The sequence below is a fragment of the Phaenicophaeus curvirostris genome, chromosome 3 (assembly GCF_032191515.1).
Source record: "Phaenicophaeus curvirostris isolate KB17595 chromosome 3, BPBGC_Pcur_1.0, whole genome shotgun sequence".
Taxonomy (NCBI): Eukaryota; Metazoa; Chordata; class Aves; order Cuculiformes; family Cuculidae; genus Phaenicophaeus; species Phaenicophaeus curvirostris.
The window spans coordinates 87,363,239-87,389,566 of record NC_091394.1 but is presented as its reverse complement, the minus strand read 5'-3'; the positions used below and the strand labels follow the sequence as shown (position 1 = coordinate 87,389,566).

At 37.3% G+C, this 26,328-nt stretch overlaps 1 protein-coding gene across 1 annotated transcript; it reads left to right on the top strand.

The window, feature by feature from the left end:
* The first annotated feature begins 288 nt into the window (after positions 1-288).
* Positions 289-25,530, top strand: WASHC5 (WASH complex subunit 5). Its single transcript, XM_069854646.1, has 28 exons — positions 289-609; positions 2,849-2,994; positions 3,895-3,979; positions 4,286-4,386; positions 5,175-5,367; positions 6,466-6,618; positions 9,551-9,664; positions 10,778-10,949; positions 11,828-11,955; positions 12,763-12,892; positions 13,963-14,075; positions 14,714-14,880; positions 15,524-15,599; positions 16,301-16,411; positions 16,523-16,663; positions 17,291-17,371; positions 18,014-18,115; positions 18,751-18,930; positions 19,627-19,751; positions 20,135-20,297; positions 21,033-21,135; positions 21,246-21,325; positions 22,323-22,426; positions 22,871-23,000; positions 23,116-23,212; positions 23,621-23,774; positions 24,055-24,142; positions 25,184-25,530. Exons 1-28 carry the CDS (start codon positions 424-426, stop codon positions 25,238-25,240), a joined length of 3,480 nt encoding a protein of 1,159 aa, XP_069710747.1. The 5' UTR covers positions 289-423; the 3' UTR covers positions 25,241-25,530.
* The last annotated feature ends 798 nt before the right edge of the window (positions 25,531-26,328 follow it).

Here is a 26,328-nt window from a genome sequence, read left to right as displayed (position 1 = left end):
CAAAGCTGCATAATTTCTGTTTGTTGAAACAGTTTTCCTTGTTGCTAAAGCCTGTTATTGTCACTTGGTTTTGTTTTTAGAGTGACTTATAAACACATCTTGTAACATGGTTTTGCTTTTTTCGCTGCCATCTCCTTGTGTAGTCTCAGTTGCTTCAGTATTTGTGATAATTTTATTCTTCAGTAGTTCAACACTTCTGGCGCAAAATTTAGATTTCATAAATTGAAATATTTGAGAGTATGCTTAAAAATAGGTTAAACTACCAAAAATATGAGCCACTCTGAATGTGTATGGTTTTGTTTTTACAGGTCATTAATGGATCAACTAGTTTTCTCATCAGACTTTCTTCTTCAAATAACCTAAAGATCGACAGCCAGAATCTGACTCCAGGACTTCAGCTGCTCTGTCAAGACCAGCTTCACAATGGTTGATTTTCTAGCTGAAAACAATCTCTGTGGTCAGGCAATTCTTCGGATAGTTTCCTGTGGAAATGCCATCATTGCAGAGCTTCTGAGACTTTCTGAATTCATTCCTGGTGTTTTCAGGCTAAAAGACAAGGCTGATCAACAGAAGTATGGGGATATCATTTTTGATTTCAGTTATTTTAAGGTAAATCCTTTTATTTTTAAATTTCTTCTTAAAGCATTGCTGTTCTGCATGAGGATGCTTCAGGTTATGAAGCAGCCATGCCTGACTATTGTGTTTATTACTAGCATTCTTCAGAACTGACCATTGTGACTTCTTATTTGGTTTATACCAGAAATTCACCAAACAGAGAGAGCAATTGGGATACACTTGCATGCTAATGTTTCACTTCTGGGATTGTCTTGTATTATATATACCTCTGGTCATACTCAGCCTCATATTACAAATTTCAGTGAGCAGGAAGTGTCTGGGGAAGGTTCTGTGCTTAAATACTTAGGCAGATTAGAAGTGTAACTGGTACCTGCACTGAGAGTGTCAGAGCAAGAAGGGGGTGGCAGTTTTAAGGGCATTCAAGAGTAGTCCCAGCTACACCTTTCAAAATGTTTGATGAGTCATCTGACCTGTGAACTTAGATGGGTACTGATTAAGTGAAATTTGACTATTGGATTTGGTGGAGATGATGATGATTACATTTCCTGCATAAACATTAATTTAAACTTTCACTGGCAGCTTCTGAGCCTGGTCAGCTGGTTGTTTTCCTTTGGAGCAGTACTGTGGGCAGTACACCCATCTTCCTTTGCTTATCTGTAGCTTATTTTTTGCAGCCAAGGAAACTGCTTTCTGCTTTCCTGTTTGACAGTACAGTGATTGTTCATTCACTGGACTTGTCACATGTGCTGAATAGACAAATCAGGAGTACTGTCCATGAAAAAGCCTTTATTTCCCTTTTCCCTTACAAAATTAATCTTCTTGCAGTACCTATATCCCCTGTCATTCTCCATCGTGACTAAGAAAGAACTACAGAAAGTATCTAATGTGACTTTTTTTAGATTGTACAGTACAAAAAGTATTAATAGTAAAGCAAGAGGAAGTATTTCTTTTTGTAGTAAGACTTGTAAATTTCAAGCACTAACTCTGAGCCTTGGACACTGGAAACCCTGAACACGACTGGTTTCCCAGATACCTGTAGATCTAAGTGCTTGTTAGAAGTCTTTTTTTACACAAATTACTTGAAAATTTAAAAGCAGATAGGTGTAAGTGGTGAGAAGTACAATTGTCTTTGAAATTGTAAGATTTATGAATGTTAAAGCACAGTGGTGTTGCTGTTTTCCAGAGTAAACACACCAGAATCCATGAAAGTCATCCTTATAAAACACAGATGAGTGAATCAATAGATGTTATCCATGTGGATGTGCCATTTCTGTATTCATGATTCTTAGAATTACCTGATGAGAAGAGATTTGATATTTTGAAAATTTTGGCTGTTTACTTTGTGCGTTTGAACTTCATAGGCAGTTTGGTACCTGCTTTTATCCTTTGTTTTATGTAGATATTTTTCACAAAAAGTGAAGCAAAAGAGCATTTTTAAAACTGTGCACAAATTGTCAGCTGGGTATCAAGCTTGGTATTTTATTTTAACTCTATTTTAGGTATTTTTGTGAAATTTATGCTGGCTAAATCATTATAAGCCACAATCTCATGCTGTTGTAAGTGGCCTGTGGAATGATGTTAGCAGTATATTCAATTAATCATTAATAATATTTTCAATTAAATATTAAGGGTGTTTTCATTTAGATAGTTATGAGAAATGTTAACCATGATAGTGGTACAAACTTTTGTAACCAATTCTTTTAAGGAAGTCAGGCTCTTCATCCCAATGCTTTTTCCCCCCACAGTTGTTAATGACTTAATTTCTGCATTAACATGGAGGACTAGCACTGAGCCAGATACAGAGTATGTTAAAAAAAAAAACAGGTCTAAAACTTTTAAGCAGTTTAAATGTATGAGAACATACTAAGCTTTGTGACACCTCAGTGGTATGAATTCTATCTGAGAAATCAATCAAATCAAATGTGTAAAGGAAAAAATTCCAGCAGGGAAATAATTACCACTACAGACATGACAGAGTGGCTTCAGCTGCATTGGGACTTCACTCAAAGCATTAGCTATTCTTTTCCATGGGTTACATAGGATAAGTCATATTTTAAATCATTGCCGATTGTAACAAAATGTAAAAGTAGTCTTTATGGAATCAGTGTTCCATCAAAAAGTAGCTTGGAAAACTACAGATGCTTGGTTTAGAACTGTTAATTCTGGTGTTGTGTGCACAGTGGTGGGTGTGCATGTGCTGTGGGCTACTGAGGAAAAGTAAAATAGAAGTCAAATTCAAATATTGTGTCTAAAGATTAATTTCTTTTTTTAGGGGCCTGAAACATGTGAAGGCAGACTGGAAGCCAAACCTGAGTTACTGGATTTAGATGAAGAATTTCGTGAAAACAACATTGAAATTCTGACGAGATTTTACCTAGCTTTTCAGAGTGTACATAAATACATTGTAGATTTAAACAGGTATGGTGTCTTAAATACAAGTGGATTTTCTTAATGGCTAGAGTACTGTTTAGTCTTAATAATGAGAAGCTTTTTGCTTAGAGACCCTGTACACTCACTGTTGAAGCAAATTCATGTGCACCTGGAAACGTGGATTGCTGGCATAAACACTTAACTCTTACTCCTGCTAATGCTTTACCAGCCTAACACATGAGTTGAAACATTTAATCTCTACCTCACTTCTTCAACTGTAAGATAGAGTGAGTTTTTCGCGTTTATCTTGGAAGATGTTTTTGACAAAAAGAGATTCCATTTATTAAACTAAGGGGGGTTTGTTGAAAATGAGACTCTTAAGCATAGCAATTGATTTTGTTAGTGATCTTATATGAAAAGAGTAATTAAAAGATTAAACATCTAACAATAATGGAAAATCCTTTAATGGGAAGAAATGTTCTTTTCATCAAAATTAACATACTCTATTTGTAGCTCCACCTTCCAAATTGCAATTGAGAGAAATTTATACTTCCGGAAGATATTTTGGCAGCAACTTGAAAATTATAATTTTGCTAAACTTTGGAGTAGAAGCCTTCTGAATACTGTCTTCACAGGCTGTTACCCATCCCTAAGAAGATTAAGAGGATGTGAGCATTTAAATAACAGAGCATCCTCTAGTGTCTTTCACATACACTGTCAGGATATGGCAGGCAGGTTTTGCCAACTGGTTGGCTCTAGCGTGAAGTTCCAGCTCTCATTTCATAGTAGGGCATTTCTTCTTCGTTGTCTGAAAAACTCCATACTACTTGTACCATGGAAATGTTCTGATCTGTCTGTTGACTTGGAGAGAAAGTTGGCCAATTGAGTACTGAGGAGATGATTTGAGAGCAAAGTAGCTGATGACCAGCCTTTTGTTTTGATTCCTAGATATTTAGATGACCTCAATGAAGGAATTTACATTCAGCAAACATTAGAAACAGTCCTTCTTAATGAAGATGGAAAACAGCTTCTTGTAAGTATTGAACAGTTTTCTAATAGTAGAGAATGAACCAACTGGTTTAGTGCCAAATTAGACACAGATTCAAGTTTACCAAATGCCTGGATATGCTGTGACTTACTTTCAGGAAGACAAAGGCCAAAAATCTACAGCCTACCATTTTTTTATCATATCATATCATATCATATCATATCATATCATATCATATCATCTACATTATTTGCATTGGGATTAGTTTGCCAATACATGCCTATCTTTAAATGTTACTGCAAAATTGAGTTTACGTGATTTCCTTCCTTCATTTGTTCTTTTTCCAAACAGTGTGAAGCGCTCTATTTGTATGGCGTTATGCTGCTGGTCATTGACCAGAAGATTGAAGGAGAAGTAAGAGAAAGAATGTTGGTCTCCTACTACAGATACAGGTAATGTATATTGGTATCTAGAGGCACTCGAGACTGAAAGGGTGCAATATGGAATATATTCAGTTAACTAGGTTACTGAATTAAAATAAATGGAAATATCAGCACCTTTTTAATTGACTGTGTACAGATATTTCGGTAGAACTCCTTGCTTTAGATGTGTTTGCAGGTCTGCCTGCAAAACTGAAGCATCAGATTTTTTCTCTTGCTGTCACAATAGAAATTTTAAGTCCACTGACAAACTTTAAGCTAAAGCTTTAAAAAGCTGCAAATGTCAGGTATGAAAGTATCATAGGTTCCCAAAAGTGCGAGCAAATCTTTTTGAAAAGTCCTAGGTGTCTAGATGAGAAATATATTACAGATCAGATTCTTTGTAGTTACTGTGCTTGTTTAGTCAAATCAATAATGAGTTTTCCAGGGTAGGTTGACAGCATCATTGTATAACAAATAGGGTTGCAAAGGATATCGGTGCAAATCCCTTCACACATAGAAAAAAGGAAGTATCCTGTTCCTATGCGTCTTTGACTATGTTTATGCCTCTGAGTATATAGTCGGAGAGGATTCCTTAGCTCTGGAATGTGGAAGTGGATCAGCAAGGAGGATTCCAAAATGAGGAGGAAAATAGAAAAACTAAAAAATAGAACAGAAAAATAGAACCAAAAATGTCCCTTAGTATCTGACCTTAGTATCTGATCATTTTCTTGGAGGAAAGGCATGGTTTCATGGGGAGGGAGAGGAAGAAATGGTTAGATCATATAGCTCCATTTTTGTTCCTTTCTTTTGTAAAACAGTGCAGCCCGATCCTCTGCTGATTCCAATTTAGATGATATCTGTAAATTGCTTCGAAGCACTGGATACTCAAGCCAGCCTGGAGCTAAAAGACCTCCAAACTACCCTGAGAGCTACTTCAGCAGGGTACCCATAAGTGAAACATTCATTAGCATGGTTATTGGCCGCTTACGCTCAGATGACATTTATAACCAGGTAAGTTTTAGCCTGGAGAAGAGGAGGCTGAGGGGAGACCTCGTTGCTCTCTATAACTACCTGAAAGGAGGTTGTAGAGAGGAGGGTGATGGCCTCTTCTCCCAAGTGACGGGGGACAGGACAAGAGGGAATGGCCTCAAGCTCTGCCAGGGGAGATTTAGGCTGGACATTAGGAAAAAATTCTTCACAGAAAGGGTCATTGGGCACTGGAACAGGCTACCCAGGGAGGTGGTTGATTCACCTTCCCTGGAGGTGTTTAAGGCACAGGTGGACGAGGTGCTAAGGGACATGGTTTAGTGTTTGATAGGAATGGTTGGACTCGATGATCCGGTGGGTCTCTTCCAACCTGGTTATTCTATGATTCTATGATTCTAAGTTACTGTGAGATGAAACAGGGATCTAAGACTATATATAAAATGGTTTCTCAGGTTCGTTACTCGGTGATGAAGCCCAGAAAAAAACCACAGAATCGCAGAGGTTAGAACGCACCGCTTGAGATCACCTAGCCCAAACCCCTGGCCCAAGGCAGATTGCCCAGGACTGCGTCCCGTTAGGTTTTGAGTATCTCTGGAGGTGCAGAATGCAGAATCTCTCTGGGTGACCTGTGCCAGCCTCACAGTAAAGAACTTTTTTGCTTAATGTCTTTAAATTATAAAATGATTGCAATCTTAAAAACTAATTCCTTCAGAGAGTCCCGTTATTTTAATTACCACAAATAGATTCATCATCCCATAGTAGACTGTGTTCAAAAAGGAACATTACTATCACTATTCTTAACTACAAATGCTGTATTAATAAAAGAAAACAAAAATTGAGGCAAAGTGTAAGTAATGGGTATTATATTTACAATCTCTTCTAAAATTACTCCTCTGAGAGATCTTCAACAAAAGCACTTGCTTTTGAGCAGTTAAAGTCTTTAGCATGGACAAGCAATCTTCTTTCTGTAATTATTGGCACACTTTTATTGAATCCTGGATAACTGCAACAGTTTATAGATGCCAGAAAACCAGCATTTGAAGAATAATGAAGAATTATATGATATAAACAAAAGCTTAAGTCTTATTTTATGTTCTGTTTTGGTTTGTTCCCTTTTCCTAGGTTTCTGCATATCCATTACCAGAACACCGCAGCACTGCCCTGGCCACTCAGGCTGCTATGCTCTATGTGATATTATATTTTGATCCTTCCATTCTTCATACTCAACAAGCAAAAATGAGAGAGATCGTGGATAAATACTTCCCAGATAATTGGGTAAAATATACTTCTGTTTTAAAACTGTGCCCTGGATTTAATGCTATATGAGCAATTTACCTGCCTTTTACAGCATGCATTACAGAAACTACTAATGTCCTAAAACTAGAATAGTTTTCTCGGGGGAAATTTTGCTTTGTTCAGAATTAAGCGGTCTGAGTCAAACCTTCTGGATAAGTGTAGAAAGCTACCCTTTGAAAATACCAATTTTTGTCCAAAATGCTTAAATCAACCACCCTGGATACCATTGTGGTAAAGTGAATCATAGAAATATGTAGGTTATACAGGCATCCTATAGTCTTGCCCGTTCCTCAGAGCAGGGCTAGCTTCAAAGTTAAGTACGGTTGCTTGGGCTTTTTCCGGTTGTTTTGCAAGTATCCAAAATGAAGATCTGCAGCCTCTGAGGGCATCTGTGGCTGTGCTTAATCACTCTCATGGTGAAGAATTTCTTCCTTCTGTACAACTGGAATTTCCTTCATAGCTTATGACTGTTGCCTCTTGTCATTTCACTGTTCTCCTCTGAGATGGGTCTGGCTCTGTCTTATTCATAACTTCCCTCTAGGTGGTGGAAGTCCACAGTCAGATCCATTAGTCATCTTTCCTACAGCATAAGCAAACTGTGTTCAGTTCTGGGCCCCTCACCACAAGAAGGATGTTGAGGCTCTGGAGAGAGTCCAGAGAAGAGCAACAAAGCTGGTGAAAGGGCTGGAGAACAGGCCTTATGAGGAGCGGCTGAGAGAGCTGGGGTTGTTTAGCCTGGAGAAGAGGAGGCTGAGGGGTGACCTCATTGCTCTCTACAACTACCTGAAAGGACGTTGTAGAGAGGAGGGTGCTGGCCTCTTCTCCCAAGTGACAGGGGACAGGACAAGAGGGAATGGCCTCAAGCTCTGCCAGGGGAGGTTTAGGCTAGACGTTAGGAAAAAATTCTTTACAGAAAGGGTCATTGGGCACTGGAACAGGCTGCCCAGGGAGGTGGTTGAGTCACCTTCCCTGGAGGTGTTTAAGGCACGGGTGGACGAGGTGCTGAGGGATATGGTTTAGTGTTTGGTAGGAACGGTTGGACTCGGTGATCCGGTGGGTCTCTTCCAACCTGGTTATTCTGTGATTCTGTGAAACTGAACTCCCTCAGGCTCTACTTTCGTAGTGGGTCTCGGTAAGCGTCTTAGTGGCCTTTTGTTCAATTCATTCCATGTCTGTTTCATACTGAGGAGCCCCAGACTGGACACACTATTGTAAATGGAACCACATGAGGGCTGGCTAGGTGGAAATAATCACTTCTTTTAAATCTGCTGGCCACAGTCTGGCTGACATAGCCTAATATTTGATTACTCTTCATTGTCATAAGGCTGCATGTCTGATTCATGTTCCATTTGTCCACCAGGATGCTTGAGCCCTTTGGAGGAATTGTTATATAGGCAGTCAGTTCCCACATTGTGCTGTTGTGAGAGTTCGGTTTTGTCCCAAGTAGAGGACTGTGTATTTATCTTTACTGACCTTACATGGTTTCTGCTGGTAAATTCTACCAGGTTTTCAAGGACACTCTGGATGACAGTCTTGGTCTCCAGCAAATTCCTCCACACTGATTTTATTTGAAAGCTTGTTTAAGAATTCATTCTATGGAAATAACTTAGAAGCAGAACTTGTCACTTTGTGCAATTTGATAGACCATTTCAGATGCAGTGATTAAAATGGAATTACTACATGTCTCAGTGTTGAGATTTAGGATTTCCACCCAGAAGCCCTAAGCAAAAAATGCTGCTGAAACAGGCTGCCGTATAGCAAGCGAGTCCCCAGGTGGTATATATCATAGGGAATCGGACTTAACAAGGAAACTATGGATCAATTTGTGTATCTGTGTTTGCTTCCAATTGTATTCTTAAGTATCATGAGTGGAACAGTGAAGAAAGGAGGGAAAAAACTATAATAGCTGGCTATTTTAATAGGCATTAGAACCCATCTGTTTGTGAAAAACTGCAACCTTATTTTAGAAATGAGAACTTGTGAATTTTCGATTATGCCAGCATTTTTATTCACTTAACTTCATAGTAAAAGACAACACCTGTCTTCTTGTGATCAGGTATGGATGAGTTAGCTGTGTCACACGGAATGCTTGACTGTTAGGCTGTTTTCAAATGACTGTTAGCAGTTGAGGTGTAGCCTGTCATTTACAGGAAATACGGAGCTTCACTTCAACAATATGAGAGGGATCCTCATACCAGCAGACCAGTGTCTCATTTGCCTTTACCGGCTTCCTTTCTGACACTGTTACAAAAGTTCAAAGGCTGGTAGTCTTCCCCAAGATGTGATTACCCCTGGGTGGAGGAATATGGGAGAAATAGTCTGACAAAGTTCATAATGCCACAGCTCTGGATATCCCTCATCTCTTAGTAACCCAAGGTTTCCATTTTTAATCAGCTGTCTTACAAACACTTGTAAGTCAACAACAAATCTGTATTTTTAATCACAAACTTGGGCTAGGGGTCTAAAATGAGTTCCTCTTTGCTTCTTAAAAATCACAGTATGGAATCATAATTTCCTTGTGTCGGTGTTCATGGAAGATGCACAACATTTCAGTTTGGTCCTTTGGGCAGTAGGATTCATTCAGGTAATTTTTCCTGTAGAAATGAATTGTAGAAATGAAAAAGAAGTCATAAGTTCATGGGGGAAAAGGATCGTACAGAGCGACTGAAAGACGTGTCAGCCTGTTTTCAGAACTAAGCCTCTAATTAACTGTGCAACTTTTCTTTCGAAGTCTTCCCACTCCTTCATTTCCAAAGGTGGTGGAGCAAAAAAGTACAGCTACCAAAAACATTTAGTTATCTCACATTTGTGTGCACAACATAGCAGTTTGTACTCATACTGCTAAATGAAAAGTGTGTCTTTTTCTTAATAGAAATGTAAATGTAACCTTGTTTTCTGCTTCCAATCTTAGGTTATTAGCATTTACATGGGAATCACTGTAAATCTAGCAGAAGCATGGGAACCCTACAAAGCTGCTAAAACTGCCCTCAACTACACACTGGATCTTTCAAATGTCAAAGAACAGGTACAAAAACCCGAGTTAAATATTTTTAGCAAGGTTCAAGCTGTGTGGCCATCTCAAGTATATTATATGACATCAATATGCGTAGCTTTTATTTCTTGCATACAATTATTTGCATTCCGTTCAAGTACAGTGCTTTGAGTATATAACTTTGTATGTAACTTTGAGTTAAAGATATTTCAAAGTTTCAAAATCTGGTCTTCACAGCACTGCTTGTTTCGTTACCTCTTACAGTTTTTTTCCCCTAAAAGTTTCAGGGTTCTGACTTGACTGAATAGATGGTAGCACTCATCGCCATGTTGTTCAGTTTTGGGATGCCTTAAGCTAACTATAGGGTTTGTTCTTTCTTAGAAAACATTTTGAGAAATGATGCATTTATGCTGATGTTGTATAGCATTCAGTTTTAAAAAGGGCCTCCCAAATTAAATAAACAGTAATCTGCAAAAAGCATCCAGTTTAAAAGAATGATACTGGAATGTTGTATGATGCAATGCAGTCAGTTCTTTTCACGTGGAATCACTTTTTTCCATGCCTAAAAAAAAGTGAGTAATATTGGGTTAGTTGATTTTTTTTTTCCCAATCAACAAAGCAGTTGACTGATGGCAGCCAAATGCCTTGTTAGAAACTGACCTCAGTGCTGAGGAAAGAACACACAAAAGTATCTGATTAGAGCAACTGTACTATATATTGTCTTCTAAACTTAGGGAATATAATCAAAAATTTTTCCTTAGTTCTTAGGGAAGAAGTTTGCCTAGTAGAACTGACATTTAATTGATAACAAGTATTTCTGTTCTGGAATAGATTTTTGCTGTAGTTCTTTCTCATTAGGCAATAAAATATTAATGCCACTTTTTAGGAATAATTTAATACATAAGTGAATATAGGAAGCTTACAAGTCTGCATCTTCGGAATATTATGCTTCCTGTACGTGCTTGCATTAGCTTGCATTCTTTGTCATATAGTTGTAGTGAATGATATCGCCTATTAGTCAAGATGATAATTCTTATAGCACTTTTTTAATCTATACACTCTCTAAATTCTTGGGAAGCTTCATTGTATGTGATGTATTCTGCTAGAGGCAAGGATTATATTGATGAATGTTTTGTGTATTCTAAGGCAAGCAGATACGCTGCCGTCACTGAGCGTGTGCACACTCAGGTGCAGCAGTTTCTCAAAGAGGGCTGTCTGAGGGAAGAGCTGGTGCTGGACAATATTCCCAAGCTGCTGAATTGCCTGCGAGACTGCAACGTAGCAATCCGCTGGCTCATGCTTCACACTGCAGACACAGGTAAGACTGCATGCTCGACTTTTATGACAGAGCTGTCAATCCTGCTGTGCTGATGCTTCATGTTATGTCCTGAGGGAGGTTCGGTGTGTGCTGCTGTTGAAGTCAGCTAAGTTTCATCTGCTGTTTTCAACAGACTGTTGAGCTGTTCTTTTGCTAACAATGTCCTAAAGTCTTCAGCTGAAACAGCATGCATGCATTGCCTTAATTCTTGCAAGCTAGAGACAAGTATAAAAAGTAGTAGGAGAAGTCAAGATCCTTGAAAAATACTCTGCAGGACAAGGCTGGGAATTTTTATCATATTTTTCTGCTTTATCACTTAGAGCATCATTCTGAAAGTTTTGCCTAGCACCAAAAAGAAAGCAGTAGCCAACTTTTAATATCATTGTAATTAATAGTTTAAACACAAAGGTTTTTTTCTGTTGAAGTGAAATTCAGCTGAAACTGTTGAATAATGTCTCTGACATGAGTTTGGGTCTGTAAACTTCCCTGTTTAGGCATTCTCTTGGCTGTATACTTGTGCTGTCTTTGAGGCTTCTTGGTATGTAAAAAAGCTTCTGGTTCATCTCTGTGTATTTTCTGTGATGGTTTTAGAACTGTTGATCTCTGGGCTGCTTAGTCAGGTGTACTAAATTCACATTTAGTTTGCAGAAACCCACAGAAGATTTTTAAGAAGGCTGAAGCACCACAGAAACCTTAATTATTTCCTACTGTAAGGTTGTACAAGGGTGGTGAGACCCATGCAAATGGAGAACAAGTGGAGACTTACATATCAGAGCAAAATGTTTCTGCTTTCAAGCTGTTAAAGGAAAGTCTATTTACAAAGGTTGAAAAGCTTGGCCAAATATAGCAGTGGAGAAATGTTGTCTTTCCATTTTCAGCTTGTGATCCAAATAACAAGCGCCTCCGCCAGATAAAGGACCAAATTCTAACAGACTCAAGGTACAATCCCAGGATCCTTTTCCAGCTTCTTCTGGATACAGCTCAGTTTGAATTCATTCTGAAAGAGGTAACGTGCTGCTGCCTTCTGCAGCATTTTCCCCTGAATGGCAGAACAGAGCTGAAAACTTGAACAGTAGTACTATATTTACTGCACAGTCCACTTACATAAAGAGTGATTATTTTCATTTGTTAATTGTAAGTTTTCTACAGAAGATTACAAATTTCTATTGCATGAAAGTGACTTTCGTGGTCTCCTCATTAACTGAATATTTTCATTCTTACCCAATATGTTTATTTTTACTCAGAATCTTGCATGAACACCCTGATTACAGGCATAATAAAATCTGTTGATGAATCTGCATAAGTTTTTATCCTGCCTCACTTCTCTTTTTCAGAATTTCGTTTAAACAGATGAAAGCCTGTGCATGTTGAGATTAAGCAGCTAAGAAAATTCTTACAACTATGTATGATATTCTTCCATTTCTAAAAGATTCCTTATTAATGCCCTGGTACCTGGTAGAATATTACATACGTATTTAGGTTTCTCTGCACAGAGTGAGATAACTGTGAATTATAAGTCAACATTAGACCAAAGTCTTTTAGGGTCTTTAAACTAAAAAAAGTGTTACTGGGTATTATAAGTGACTAAAAATCAACAATATCTGCATCATTCTGTTTTTTAAAATTCACTTTATTTCCATCACTGAGTCAATCACAATGGTTCTTAATGTTTTTAATTTTGTATTTAATATTCTGGCAAGATCTTGATGTAAATCGCTATAAATTGCTTCCAGCTGTTTTCGGTATTTTATCTCACCTGTTGTAGTATGCCTTCTTGCCAGTTTTGTAAACCAAATGCTTTGTTTTTCAGTAGATGTTCAAGCAGATGCTGTCAGAAAAACAAACAAAATGGGAGAACTATAAAAAGGAGGGATCTGAAAGGATGACTGAGCTTGCTGATGTCTTCTCAGGAGTTAAACCTCTTACTAGAGTGGAGAAAAATGGTAATTAAAAAATACACTGTTCAGGGGGAGATAATTTTGTTTTTTATTTCCAAGCTGATACCAAAAGAAAATACGCAAGGCTAATACTGATAATAATAAAAAAAAAAATCGTGCCCCTTAGGTGTCACAGAGGTCTCTTAAATGCAGTCGTGTTTAGATTTTTTGCATGTATTGTATGTATAAGCTATGTTTAGGTCCCATTTATTTAGATGGCCATGTTTTTACAAATATTTTTTATCGCTTTATTTGCCATGTAAGACAAGGAAATGCCAGTTCACTTTTCTGTGTACAATGAAGAACAAATAACCGTGTTCTGTGTACAAAGGAGTGTGAAGACCATGCCCATTAAATACGGGGATGGTTTAACCTCTCTTCTCATTTTTTTTCTCTAGTTCTAAACTGGATTTCGGTTGTATCAGCATTTTTTCAGACCTTCTTTTACTTCTTGTCTGCACTGAGTGGTGTTCTCCAAGGTCTTATAATTTTTGAGTCTGTATTTATTTCCAAATTGGTCTGTTTTTTGAAACATCTTTTTTTTTTAACTTGAACTGGTGGGACAATACGAACTGTAAATCACATTCTCATTTGATGAGGAGCACTGCATAAAGTGTCCTTGTAAGGACAATGTTTGTGATCAATCCATAACAAGAAAACTTCAAATACAGGCAATTTTATCACTTGATTACCTTGCTGAAATATTTCCCTTTATCTTTTTGACGTCAGCAAACTTATAGCTAAAACATAGAAATTGCAGCTGCCAAAGCAATTAACATTATAAATCAGTTCATAAAACAAATTTATTATTTAAAAGGGTTTCTCATCTTTGTGCAGATTTTATAATGCCCATTTGTGTTGGTAGTTGGTTTTTTTAATGTTGTACATGAAATGTAACCACAGAATTTGCCACTTCACAAGTCTACATGTTGAAAGGCTAGAAAAGTAAGAGTAAGATGAAAACTTTTAAAATAAACTCCTGTCTGTATAGCTTATTTTGTCTAGGAAGTTCACTGTGTCCTCATTGCTTATCATGCATGCAAAGATTTGATTAAATTTTCCTTGTTCGTACATAGAAAATCTTCAGGCTTGGTTCAGAGAAATCTCCAAGCAAATAACATCTCTAAACTATGATGATTCCACTGCAGCAGGCAGAAAAACTGTGCAGCTCATACAGGCATTGGAGGAGGTATGGCAAGGAAATTTTTAGATAAATGACCTCGTCCTTTTGAAAAATAGTATTTGATACACGTGCATTGACTTCCATTAGATAAGATACAAAACAGATCTGCATTTTAACAATTGTTTAAGTCTTTAGATCTTTGCAGTTGTATATGCACACTTAGCAGGACTTGCTTATAGACCTTATGACTATAAAATAAAGGATATAGCATGAAAAATCAGGCCAGCTGTAGTTGTGGGTTAGTAGGGTTTTTCATAGAAATTAATTCAATTTTAAACATTATTTGGCAACATTACTCATTCTATAAGAAACTCTGAAAACAGATTATTTGAAACTAGAGAGGATACTTTGAAAGGCAAAATAAAAATATCCATATTCTTTTTGTGTATGTTTCTTCTGCTTCTGGAGTATAAAAGCATACTCAGTATGGTGTTTGCAGTACCCGTCTGAGTAACTTTGTGAAAGGATTATTTAACTCACTCTAAAGTAGGCCAGGATTTGTAAAGTGTCTTATTGTAATAACATCCTGAAGAGCTATGTCAGTTTGTTGATTTTCTTTGTACTGCTGTCCTTAAAGATGAACAGAAAAAAAAAATAGTTGTTTTATGGGGTTTTATGTGTTTGTTTATTTTTTTTAAATATAGGTCCAAGAGTTTCACCAACTGGAAACAAACCTGCAAGTTTGCCAGTTTCTGGCCGACACCCGCAAATTTCTCCATCAGATGATCCGGACTATCAACATTAAAGAAGAGGTCTTGATCACCATGCAGATAGTTGGTGATCTTTCTTATGCTTGGCAATTAATTGACAGGTATCTTAGCAGGAGTTTTTCCTTCTTTGTCAGTCATCATTTGTGAAACTTGCGGGAAATGTCATGTGTAAATATTATTAATATTATAAACTTTCCAATTTAAAAACAGCCTTGAAGCCTTATTCTGTGAATTGTTGAGTATATTTAACTAAATCTCATCAACTTGAGTAAGACAATTGAATTGAATCAAATTGAATAAGAATTAATAGCCATCTTTGTCATGGCATTAGCAGCAGGTTAAGCGATGCTATAACTTTTTGCTGTCTATCCTGTTCTAGCTATTGCAATTTTGTTAAGCTTCTGTCTACAGGAATATAGGAATACAGGAGTTCCTATTTCAAACAAAAACAAACAAGAGAAGTCAGAGAACTCCTTTTCCATGGTGTGATTTTTCTGAGCTTCTTCATTATCTTGTCTGTTAATGCTCCCTGATGCTGTCTTCTTTTGCCCCTCCTACCCCTTTATCATATAGGGTTTTTTCTAACCATTTTCTCTTCAGACTAAAATCCTCCTTTAGTGAAATTTTTTAGTGATCTTCTATTCCATTTCTAGATTACACTGATGCCGGTGCATATGATTTAACAGTTAACAATAAGAGTTTCAGGGGAAGAAGCTGATTTGTTTTGTTTGTTTCCTACCCCAGCTTTACATCTATTATGCAGGAAAGCATAAGAGTCAGTCCATCTATGGTAACTAAACTCAGAGCCACTTTCCTAAAGGTAAGAATGAACGACAGTGAATGTACTTGAACACTGCAGGTCAACCAAAGCATTTGTTAAATAGGCCTTAGGGCTGTGAAGTCACAAATGAGTCAAAACTTCCTTTTACCACCAGTTTCTATATCCAGATTTTTTAGACTGTACTGAATTAACTTAAGGATAATTTTAAAGAAAGTAAAACAAAGCTGTGCAAGTTTTTTTATGCAACCAGCTATATTGCTGCTACGAGGCAAATAAGTCTCTTCATCTAGCATTTGCTCATTACAGTTATTTGCTGGGGACATTGGTGCGTAGCTGAGATCCTCTGCATATATATTAAAAGTAGCTGAAGGAATGATGACAGTTATGTTGGCTTTGCCCTTTGCCTTTCATGATCTGGCATCAGATGAAAATATTTTCTGTAGAAATAGGAATGGGAAATAGCATGAGGGAGACTGTAAAATTACAACAAAATAATGACTTCTGCAACCTTTAAGATTAAAAAGGAAATTAAGGGGGTATGTAGCCTTATAGACTGTTGAACCTTTTATTACTTTTAACAACTTTTTTTCTTTTTCTATTGGCAAACCTGACATTGTAACAATGCTCTCTAGGAAGAATCCAGTGTTTGGAGTTGGTTAAGAGCCTGAGCAAGAGAATTCAAGCATGTAATTTATGTTAGAAAAACAGACGTGGAATTAAAATGCTGACTTTATTTCTAGCTTGCTTCTGCTCTTGACTTGCCACTTCTCCGCATCAATCAAGCAAACAGCCCCGATCTTCTCAGTGTATCACAGTATTATTCTGGCGAGTTGGTTTCCTATGTAAGAAAGGTAGGCTTTTGAAGAAGCATAATTGTCTTGTTCTCTAATTACTTCTTAACTTCAGATTTTTTTTTAATGACAATATAGTCACCGTGTCTGTTTCTTCTTTCATTTGCAAAGGTTCTACAGATAATTCCAGAAAGCATGTTTACATCTCTTCTGAAAATTATAAAGCTTCAGACTCATGATATTATTGAAGTGCCTACTCGCCTTGATAAGGACAAACTACGAGATTATGCTCAGCTTGGACCACGATACGAGGTGCAGTTAAAACAGTAAATTCTGAAAAAGCATACCTTATAGCTGACCAACTTCAGCTGGATTTGTTGACTGAGTAAAAATTAAAATCGACTAGTGTTATCAGGAGTAAACCTTAGGTTTCCTGAGCTCCGATGAGAAACTTTTGATCTTCTATTGTAAAAGTTTAAACTTTTGATCTTGTAGAAAAGGGAAGGGGCTAGGTCTTTCCTCCCATAATTTCTGTGAAGCCTGTGAGAGGTACCTCTTCTTTCCTACTGATAGCACACCTATATTTATCTAATTAAAAGAAAGATAATCATTGTACAATAAGTAAGTCTAGAACAAGATGTAAAATTCAAAGTATATTAGTGCAGATTCCTTTAACCTAGAATAGGAATAGGATTCAACCAGGGATGTAATTGAGTCACCATCCCTGGAGGGGTTTAAAAGACAGGTAGACTTGGTGCTCAGGGACATCGTTAGTGGTAGATAGGAATGGCTGGACTCAATGGTCCAAGAGGTCTTTTACAACCTGGCAGTTCTATGATTCTAGGAAGTTTCCAATGGTAAAGATGTATATCTTCATAGAGTGATTATTTGAATTTATTGAATCACTTCGATAAATTGTATTTTTTCTTTCTGTTAAAGGTTGCCAAATTAACCCATGCAATTTCAATCTTCACTGAAGGTATCCTCATGATGAAAACTACTTTAGTTGGTATCATCAAGGTAATGTTCTATTATTCTGGTAAGAAAAAGTCATTTAGTGATGATTAGCACTTTAGCACAGATATTTCAGCACATTAAGCAAGACCTTGGGGAAAGATAAAAAGATAAGAAAAAATAAGTTTGCTTTCACATTTTCAAACAGTGATGCCTAACGTGGCATCCAAATAAGAACCATATTATTTAAGCTTGTTAAAAAACCACAGTCTTCACTCTAAATAAATAATCAACCATAATTTATGATCTATGAGGTTTTCCCTGCTGGAAAGCTTTTCTGAGGAGCTGTTTCTTCCACTGGCAAAGACCACTCTTTCTACCTCTGTCAGGACCAGGAGCGCGTATTCTGGATGAAATACACACTTCTTAATGCGTACTGGTTTATAATTGTACAGCATAATCAATCATGAACACAGGTTGAATATGGGAATTATATCCTCTTCTTTGCCATTCAACTTAGAGGAATCATTTATTATCTAGTGGAAGTATTGAAATATTTATTCTTTGGATAACCACTGCTGGTAAAGTGCATCTGTTAGCAGTCCTTTCCAACTCATAAGTGTTTAGTATCTTTCTTGTTACAAACTGAATCCTTTATAATTTTCTATAGCTTTTCGACTTTAAGAAAAAAATGTTTCTTCTTCTTAGGTGGACCCGAAACAGTTACTAGAGGATGGAATAAGGAAGGAGCTGGTAAAACGTGTAGCCCTAGCTCTTCACAGGGGGCTCATCTTTAATCCTAGAGCCAAGGTGTGTAATAGTTTGATTTTAGTTAATTTTTGTATGCGTCTTGGATTTGCTGGGACTTCGTTATACAACATTCTAGAAAATAATTCATACTTTTCTACGCAGATTTCCTTTTTGTAAAGAAGTACACTTTGTGAATGTCTTAAAAGTTATTTGTAATGCTTTATGTGGTGTTAAAATGAGTTTATAAACCGCGAAAAGTATATACAATTCAAAACCATTTTTATTCAATTGCCAAGTGTCATCAATTCTGAGTTCACAATTCTGTCTTTGTCTAGGATGACTGATGACATAACGTGATATGAATAAGCCAGACAAACATAGAAAGGCAGTGCTAGAATAAGAAGGGGGACTCCTTGTTTTGATCCTGTCCAGTTTCTCAAGCCTCCCAGATCAATCAATAGTACCAATAAAGCCTAAAAAAACATTAAAAGCAGGAGGAAAAAAATGTTTTGTAAGAATTACTTCAGATATCAAACAACCTATGATAAATTTCTCAGTGCTCTTAGTTTTGGCCAGAACATAGTGAAATGCTGTATTTGTTGTTGTGTAAAGGCATTTAGAAGCCTTTTACATTTTCTCTGTATTCTACCTGTTCACAGTTTTGTTTTTCATCTTTTTTTCCTGTCCAACTGTAGCCAAGTGAACTGATGCCCAAACTGAAAGAAATGGCAGCTACAATGGATGGGTTCCATCGGTCATTTGAATACATCCAGGATTATGTCAACATATATGGTTTAAAAATTTGGCAAGAGGAGGTGTCTCGTATTATTAACTACAACGTGGAACAGGAATGCAATAACTTCCTAAGAACAAAGGTACTAGTCAAAACCAAGAATGAGTTGATGAATGTCTGTATAGTTGGATTTTAAAGCTTGTGACTGCTGGAACAAATGTACACCATTGAGCACAGCCCATGTCTTCAACTAAATGTGCTAACTACTGTGTAAAATATCTGCCCCCAACTTTTACTGAATGATTACAGCATCCCCACTGCATCACTTGTGCATAAAAAGAGCGAAGTATCCTACACAGAATATTTTAATATCTCTTGCCAGTGAACAATATCCTTCCTCCCTTTCTCAAAGAAAACAGGAATTAACTACTGAGTCACGGTAGCTCTCTCTGTATCAATTGTTAGCCACAAGTCTTTATGCTTAGAAAAATTGCAGTAGTTGCCACCACTTTTTGTTATATTTCACAAGTGGTGGAATGAATAGATCTTAAATTTAGCTAACAAAGTAGTGGCTAGTCTTGCTGCAGAAGGGAGCTAATGGAATTTGCACCAGGAGCGTAGGTAGTTCTCTCAGCCTTCACCCTTATCTTCTGCCTCCTCTGTGTCACAAGACTCATTCTTCTCTTTGCTTTATTGTGTTTTACAGTGTTCTGCTGTGTGTAATTTACAATATTGTTTTACAGTGTACTACTAAATTAAACAAAAGGGATGAAATTTTTAAGCAAATTGAAAACCTGCAGTGGTAACACCGCAAATAACCCTAAAACTTATTTTTCAGATTCAAGACTGGCAAAGCATATACCAGTCTACTCATATTCCTATACCAAAATTCACACCTGTGGATGAATCTGTAACATTTATTGGTCGGCTTTGCAGAGAAATCCTGAGGATCACAGACCCAAAGTAAGTGCTGTGTGTTACAAGCCTATATTATAGCACCATGCGTTGGGTTGCTCCAATTCCACCATATACAAACAAAATACACAACATATGACCATCTTTGTCTAAAAGAAAATTTACCCAATCTATCCTTTACGTATTAAATACTAGTCTAGAAAAGTTGTGATTTCAGTCTAAGAAGGAAAACACTGTCTTACAAAAATGGGGGAGAAAAAAAACAGAGAAGGGTGACAAAACCCTTGCCAAGAGAGGAGTGACTAAACATCACTTGAGATACTTACAGGGTCTTTCTAATCTCTGCCTGAATAAGACAACTAATTACTCAGATTATCAGGAAACAGTCTATAGCTTATTCTAAAATAGTTGTTTGTTTAATTTTTCCTCAGAATCACATGTTACATTGACCAAATGAACACCTGGTATGACATCAAAACTCATCAGGAAGTAACCAATAGTCGTCTCTTCTCAGAGATCCAAAATACTTTGGGTACCTTCGGTCTCAATGGTTTAGACAGGCTGCTGTGTTTCATGATTGTGAAGGAGCTGCAGGTAATTTGGTTTCTCAAGGTCATGATGCTTTTATTGTTTACAATGTCTAGTGAAAAAAAGAAATCTGTTAATTTTTTAAATGGTAAATTGAAATGAAAAGGACTTTAAAAATGTGTGTTCAAACCCAAAGGTAAGAATTTCAGTTAAGGATATAATTATGGAATTGGACACTCTTGAAAAAATGGTACTGTGTAACACAAGATTATTCATTACAGTAAACAGTGGTCTGCCAGGAATGCCTTCTGAAGGTGTGCACTTTGTGTGCACTCAAAAGTTGATCTTAGTCAACTTCTATTTTTTGGTCTAAATATCAACAAAGAACTAGATTGTTTGGGTCACCATGATACGAATACAAATGATACAGATAAGGTGTTGGTTCTGTGAGATGACTTTTTCCATAATGCCTCTTTGTGAAACCAAGTTTTTTTGTTTTCTGAGAAGAATTCAGTCCTAGCCTGTTTAAGGTTTTTAAGGAAAATAAGTATTGATGAAGACGGTTCTTCCTCAAAAATTGAACTAATGCTTGTCTACAGTGGGTACTATGTATTAATGAGAGGGATCTGCTAATTGTCCTAATACTGATAAGCATAACTCAGAAAAAACCTAAGTCTACGGAATTTCTCAACTCTTGATCTGTGGAAATATTTTTTTTGAAATATGTGTCTCTGGTACCATGAAAATTAAGCACAGAGTACTTGTGTGAGGATTTTACTTAGTTATTTTTCTTTTATTTAGAATTTCCTCAGTATGTTCCAGAAAAATATATTGCGTGACAGGACAGTACAGGACACCTTAAAAGCACTTATGAATGCTGTCAGTCCTCTCAGAGGAATTATAGGTGAGTGCTTCACGGTTAAAATGTAAGAAAGCCACTGTCTTTGTATACTTGCCTTTATTTCTCTCCCTACTTGTGCTTTTTTTAATGCCTCACCCTTCTTCTGTTCTCAGCAAATTCAAACAAGGTTTATTCCACAGCAATTGCAAAGACTCAGAAGATATGGACAGCGTATTTAGACTCCATCATGAAGGTAGGTTTACCTGACTTAGTGATATGCAGAATTCACTCTACACTCTACAGTTCTGTTCTTTAATCTGTTTATTTTACAATGTCATATTTTGTTGAGCTGGAATTCTGTAACATCACAAGTGAAGCAGCCTGGATTTACAAGGGCTCCTGAGCTCACACTCCACAAAGTGCTTGGCACTGAGATTCATATTTAATGTTTTGCCAAAAATGGAGTCTGGCACTAGGAATCTGGTCTGGGAAGACGGAATTTAGTGCTCAGTATCAGGAGCTTTGAGGCTTCGCACAGCGCCTTGTCAGCACAATGTACCTAAGGCTAAAGTTTGGAGCAGCAATGTTTCCGGGACATGCCTTGTTCATGCAGAAGGCAGTCTACTGTGCCAAAAATTTAAACAAGCTATCCTGTTAACCTGTTTGTTTTGTCTTGGTTTTGCAATGATATTTTATGACCCATTTCAGAGTGCTGTGAATCCTTGTTAATGTTATTCAAGAGAAGAGGAAAGGTCAGGGAAGGAAGGGGAAGGTTAACTACAGCAAGTCTCTGTTTTGGTTTTTATCCCTGACATTGCTGACCTTAAGGTCTAGGGAAAAGAGTACAAGTGTTTTCACTTACCAGTGACAAACAAGCAATTAACTGAGGTTTTATACCTGTTACCATTTTAGTGCCCTTTTCATGCTGCTTGTATTTGCTACAATGAACTGTGTGCATGAATCTTGAGTGCTGTGACTCCTCCTCTCCTTTGACTGCACAGTTGGGGTCTGTCAGTTCTGACTGCATGTAGTTTGAATCAGTTACCAAACTGAGGAAGTACCTCCAACCACAGTGCATGTCCCTACTTTGGGCAGCCCTACAAAGGCTGTTGGGTGTAACAAGGACTTTGTGTCATCTGTTTAACTGTAAACTGTAACTCATTACGTTTTTCAGTAGTTTGACTTTGCTTTTCCTTTGTTGCATTCAGTGTAACAACCGACCCTTTTTTTTTGTTTGTTCATTTCAACAGGTTGGTCAGATGCAGATTTTAAGACGACAGATTACCAATGAATTAAATTATTCCTGCAGGTTTGATTCCAAGCATTTGGCTGCTGCTTTGGAAAATCTCAATAAGTAAGAAGCAAAATGACGTGTATCACTGTAATGTAATTGTTATCAGCTCAGCGATCCTTTGAATCTAAACTATGACAAGATATGGGGGCTGATAGTATTCAGGTTCTTGTTGATAAGTATCTGAATTTGAACCCCACAAAAACATTAAAAATTAATAACTTGCAAATAATATGTATGAAGATGCTAGTGGACGGCACAGTTTCTAATTTTATTTGGTTATATCTGCATTTGAGGTCGTGTTTGTATAAGAAGTAAGAACAGTGTAAAAGTGTCGTGCTGATTTTGTAACAGTAAAATATCTGTCAAAAGATAGTGGTTTACTCTTGCTTGTATCCATTTGCAGGGTTTGTATCTGAAGTTTTAAAAATAACGTGGCATCGTGTAAGGTTTATTTGGTGATAATTTAAATAAATATTTAATATAGTCAATTTGTTTTCTTTTTAGAGCAACACTAGCTGACATTGAAGCACATTATCAGAACCCATCACTACCTTATCCTAAAGAAGACAATACTCTCTTGTATGAAATCACAGCTTACCTGGAAGCAGCTGGCATTCACAATCCATTAAACAAGGTCAGGATTGCATCCCAGTGCTTAGTACAGCTTGCTTTTTCTGTTCTATTTATTATCAACTATGAAAAATATTGATATGTGGAAGAATTGTGTTCCTCTTTTCTTTCCTCCTCAGATCTACATAACAACAAAACGTCTGCCATACTTCCCCACTGTCAACTTCCTATTTCTCATTTCCCAGTTTCCAAAACTTCAGTACACCAGAAATTTAGGTATGTATAAGTAGTTGTTTGTCTCAAACCAATGAAAACCTATATGAAGTTATCTGTACAGAAAATGGTAAAATTGTTGGTGCAGAAAATACTCAATTTCTGACTTTAGTCCATCATGTCCAGGCAGGCTTATTATAATATTGAAGCCAAATACAGTGGTGTAGGAAACATAATCCAAACTTCTGATTTTCTCATTCCATCCTATGCCTTAGTTAATATCATTAAGCCATTTGCTATGGAAGAAATGCAGTTCTTACATTAGGTTTTAATTTTTATCTGTGGGCAAGCAGAAGGGGAGGCACAGCAAACAAACCTGATGAGAGTGTATTGTATAAGTTTGCCTCTGCTATAAACAATAAGTTCTGGTTTATAAACATGTGTTGTTTGGGGGCATTTTTTTCTGTGCAGGAGTGATGTGCAAGCGGCCAGCTGATCAAATCGACTGGCTTCCTTTAGTTCTGGGACTTCTTACCCTGTTGAAACAGTTTCACTCAAGATACACAGAACAATTTCTGGCTCTCATCGGTCAGTTTATTCGTTCAACGATGGAACAGTGCACAGGGTATCCATGTTTTACTTTTTCCCTAAGTATCACCTCTATGAAGAGGGCTTCACTAGTAGTATTGCTGCTTTTTCAGTATGTTTTTCTAGCAGAGTGTGTTTGACGTAGTAATAACAGTATATTTAATTAAATATGAGGTTAAAATACTATTTGTTTTTGTAATGGAATCACACAGTGCCTAGTGGAAACAGCATTATTTGAAGGCTGGCATTTTCATGTAATTCTATTCAAATCACTCTCAGTTGGTAAGAGTATGCTCTTCCTGGTTGTGTAATTTTAGCCAGAAGATTCCAGAAATGCCTGCTGATGTAGTGGGAGCCCTCATGTTCCTGGAAGATTATATTCGCTACACAAAGTTACCAAGAAAGGTATGAAAGAATTCCATGTCTCTTAGCTTTGAGCAGGAGTCTAGTTCCAGAGGAGTTAGATCTTGGTTTACGCTGTAGTTACATACTGGCATTTCAATCCCATATATCTACTCTGGAACATGGCATCATCTGTAAATGAGTATCCAAAGTTACAGACTTGTTAAGGTTGTCCAAAAAGTAGTACTGGCCTTTCTGAGAGGTTCTGCAGAAGACTGCCAGAAGGAAATATAGATGAAAAATCTTTTACCTGCTAGTAATGAGTCATAATTAATTCCTTTACCCAGTACAAACTACAAATTGTGTTGCTTGCATATTTTCTGTAACTATTCTTATACTAGTCATGGTATCCTTATGGAAAATTTCTTTTCTAGAAAAAAGAGATGGGATAAAAAGTATAGAATGTATTTCTGCTTTCTATGGATTTAATAAGAGTCTGTTCTGTTTTAATCTTCAGAGACTGCATATATTGCTGGGGGTGTCAGAAGGGAAGAAATAAAAGTTGGAGGTTTTCAGAATTAAACAAACCCAACAGTATTCTAAATGCAGGGCAAAAAACTATTTAGTAAATCTAAATTTTGGTGAAACACCATCTCCAGTCCTTGATTTCCTTCCCTTCCTGCCAAAGCATGACTTCCCAGGCAGCTTCTTTATTTCAGGTGCAACAGAATTTCCGAAAGTCTGGGCTTGTGGAGAGATGTTATTTTAAGGTTAAATACAACTTAACTTCATTTGAAGATGATGTGCTGTTTGTACCTGGGGTTGAAAATAAGTCATAATCCCATTTGCTATAGGCTGTACCTCAGTGATTCTTGAATAAGCCGTTTCTCAGCTAACACAACTAAAAGAGAGATTCTTCCAGAGATTCTTCCAGGTTCTCGCCTCTTCCAAGCCCACAGAGCAATGTAGTAGGAAGTCCACATGTCATTCTTGCAGCCAATGGATCTGGTAACTGTGCCAGCTCCCACCTCCACCTGATGCTGTGGAGAAACACGAATGAATAATGAAACAAATGTCTTAACTGTGCCTTCCTCCTTGCTTTAGGTTGTTGAAGCGCATGTGCCTAGCTTCATTTTTGACGAATTCAGAACCGTTCTATGAATATGGAGAAGGGCCAAGGCATCACCGCAAACCTGAAACCGGGAGCAAGGGCTTGAGGATGAGACAAGTACAGCTTTTTCAGAACTGTATCCTTTCTGTGCTTTAAGGCAGTGCCTGCAACTGTCTCTATAAAATGTAACCATCAACTCTGGTCTATATAATTAACACTTTATGAAAGCTTGGCGTGAGATGCAAGTTTTATCTCATGCAAACAGTGTATATTTTGTACTGCACATTATGAATGCTGTACGTAATTGTTTATGTATAAAACAGTTTTTTGTTCTGAAGAACTGTTTGTGAAAGTTTGATTTTTTTAATCACAAATAACAATGAAACTGGAAATAAAGGTGTTGGGTAGTTTGCCAGGACTGATGATTCTGAAGTGTCACTTTTCGTGTTAAAGTAACAGCAAGGTTGAACACAGAGTGAAAAGAGGTTTGGTGTCTGCCTCTGTATAACAAAAAGTTAATTTTCCTCTGTAGAGGATAGAAAAATAATCAAATTTCCGTACCTGAAAAGTCCTGTCATGATATTTAAAGGCACAAATCCAGTGCTACTGTACTAATGTTGGGGGTAAGGTGTTTATTCACCTTACTTTCAGTCTTGTATGGAAACTTTTACACCTGTGGAAGAATATTAATGAATTTGTGAGAGGGTAAGGGTTGGATCAAGAAGATTTTATCCTGCAGCTGGCAGGGTACTCAGTGTTTTTGATCAAGTGAGGATTATGAAAGTGCCTGAATGTATCGCAGGGCATGATCTGTTAACAGATTGTCCTCTACTTAAACTAGATGTGAAGGGGGAGGGGGTTGAGCCCAGGCTAGACAGGAGCGAGCCTGCATGTGGGGCAATGGTGATTCGGAGAGGGTGTGCTGGTGTGGACCACCAGTACCTCACCACACAGGAAGTGGGGGAGAACACTCCTGAGGGTGCTAAGGTAGATGCAGGCACTCTGGTGTTAGCTACTCCAGTTACCAGGCAATTGGGATTGAACTCTGTTCCCTCTAAGAGGGCTGAAGGCTCGGCAGCTCAGCTGAAGTGCATTTACACCAATGCACGCAGCATGGGGAATAAGAAGGAAGAGCTGG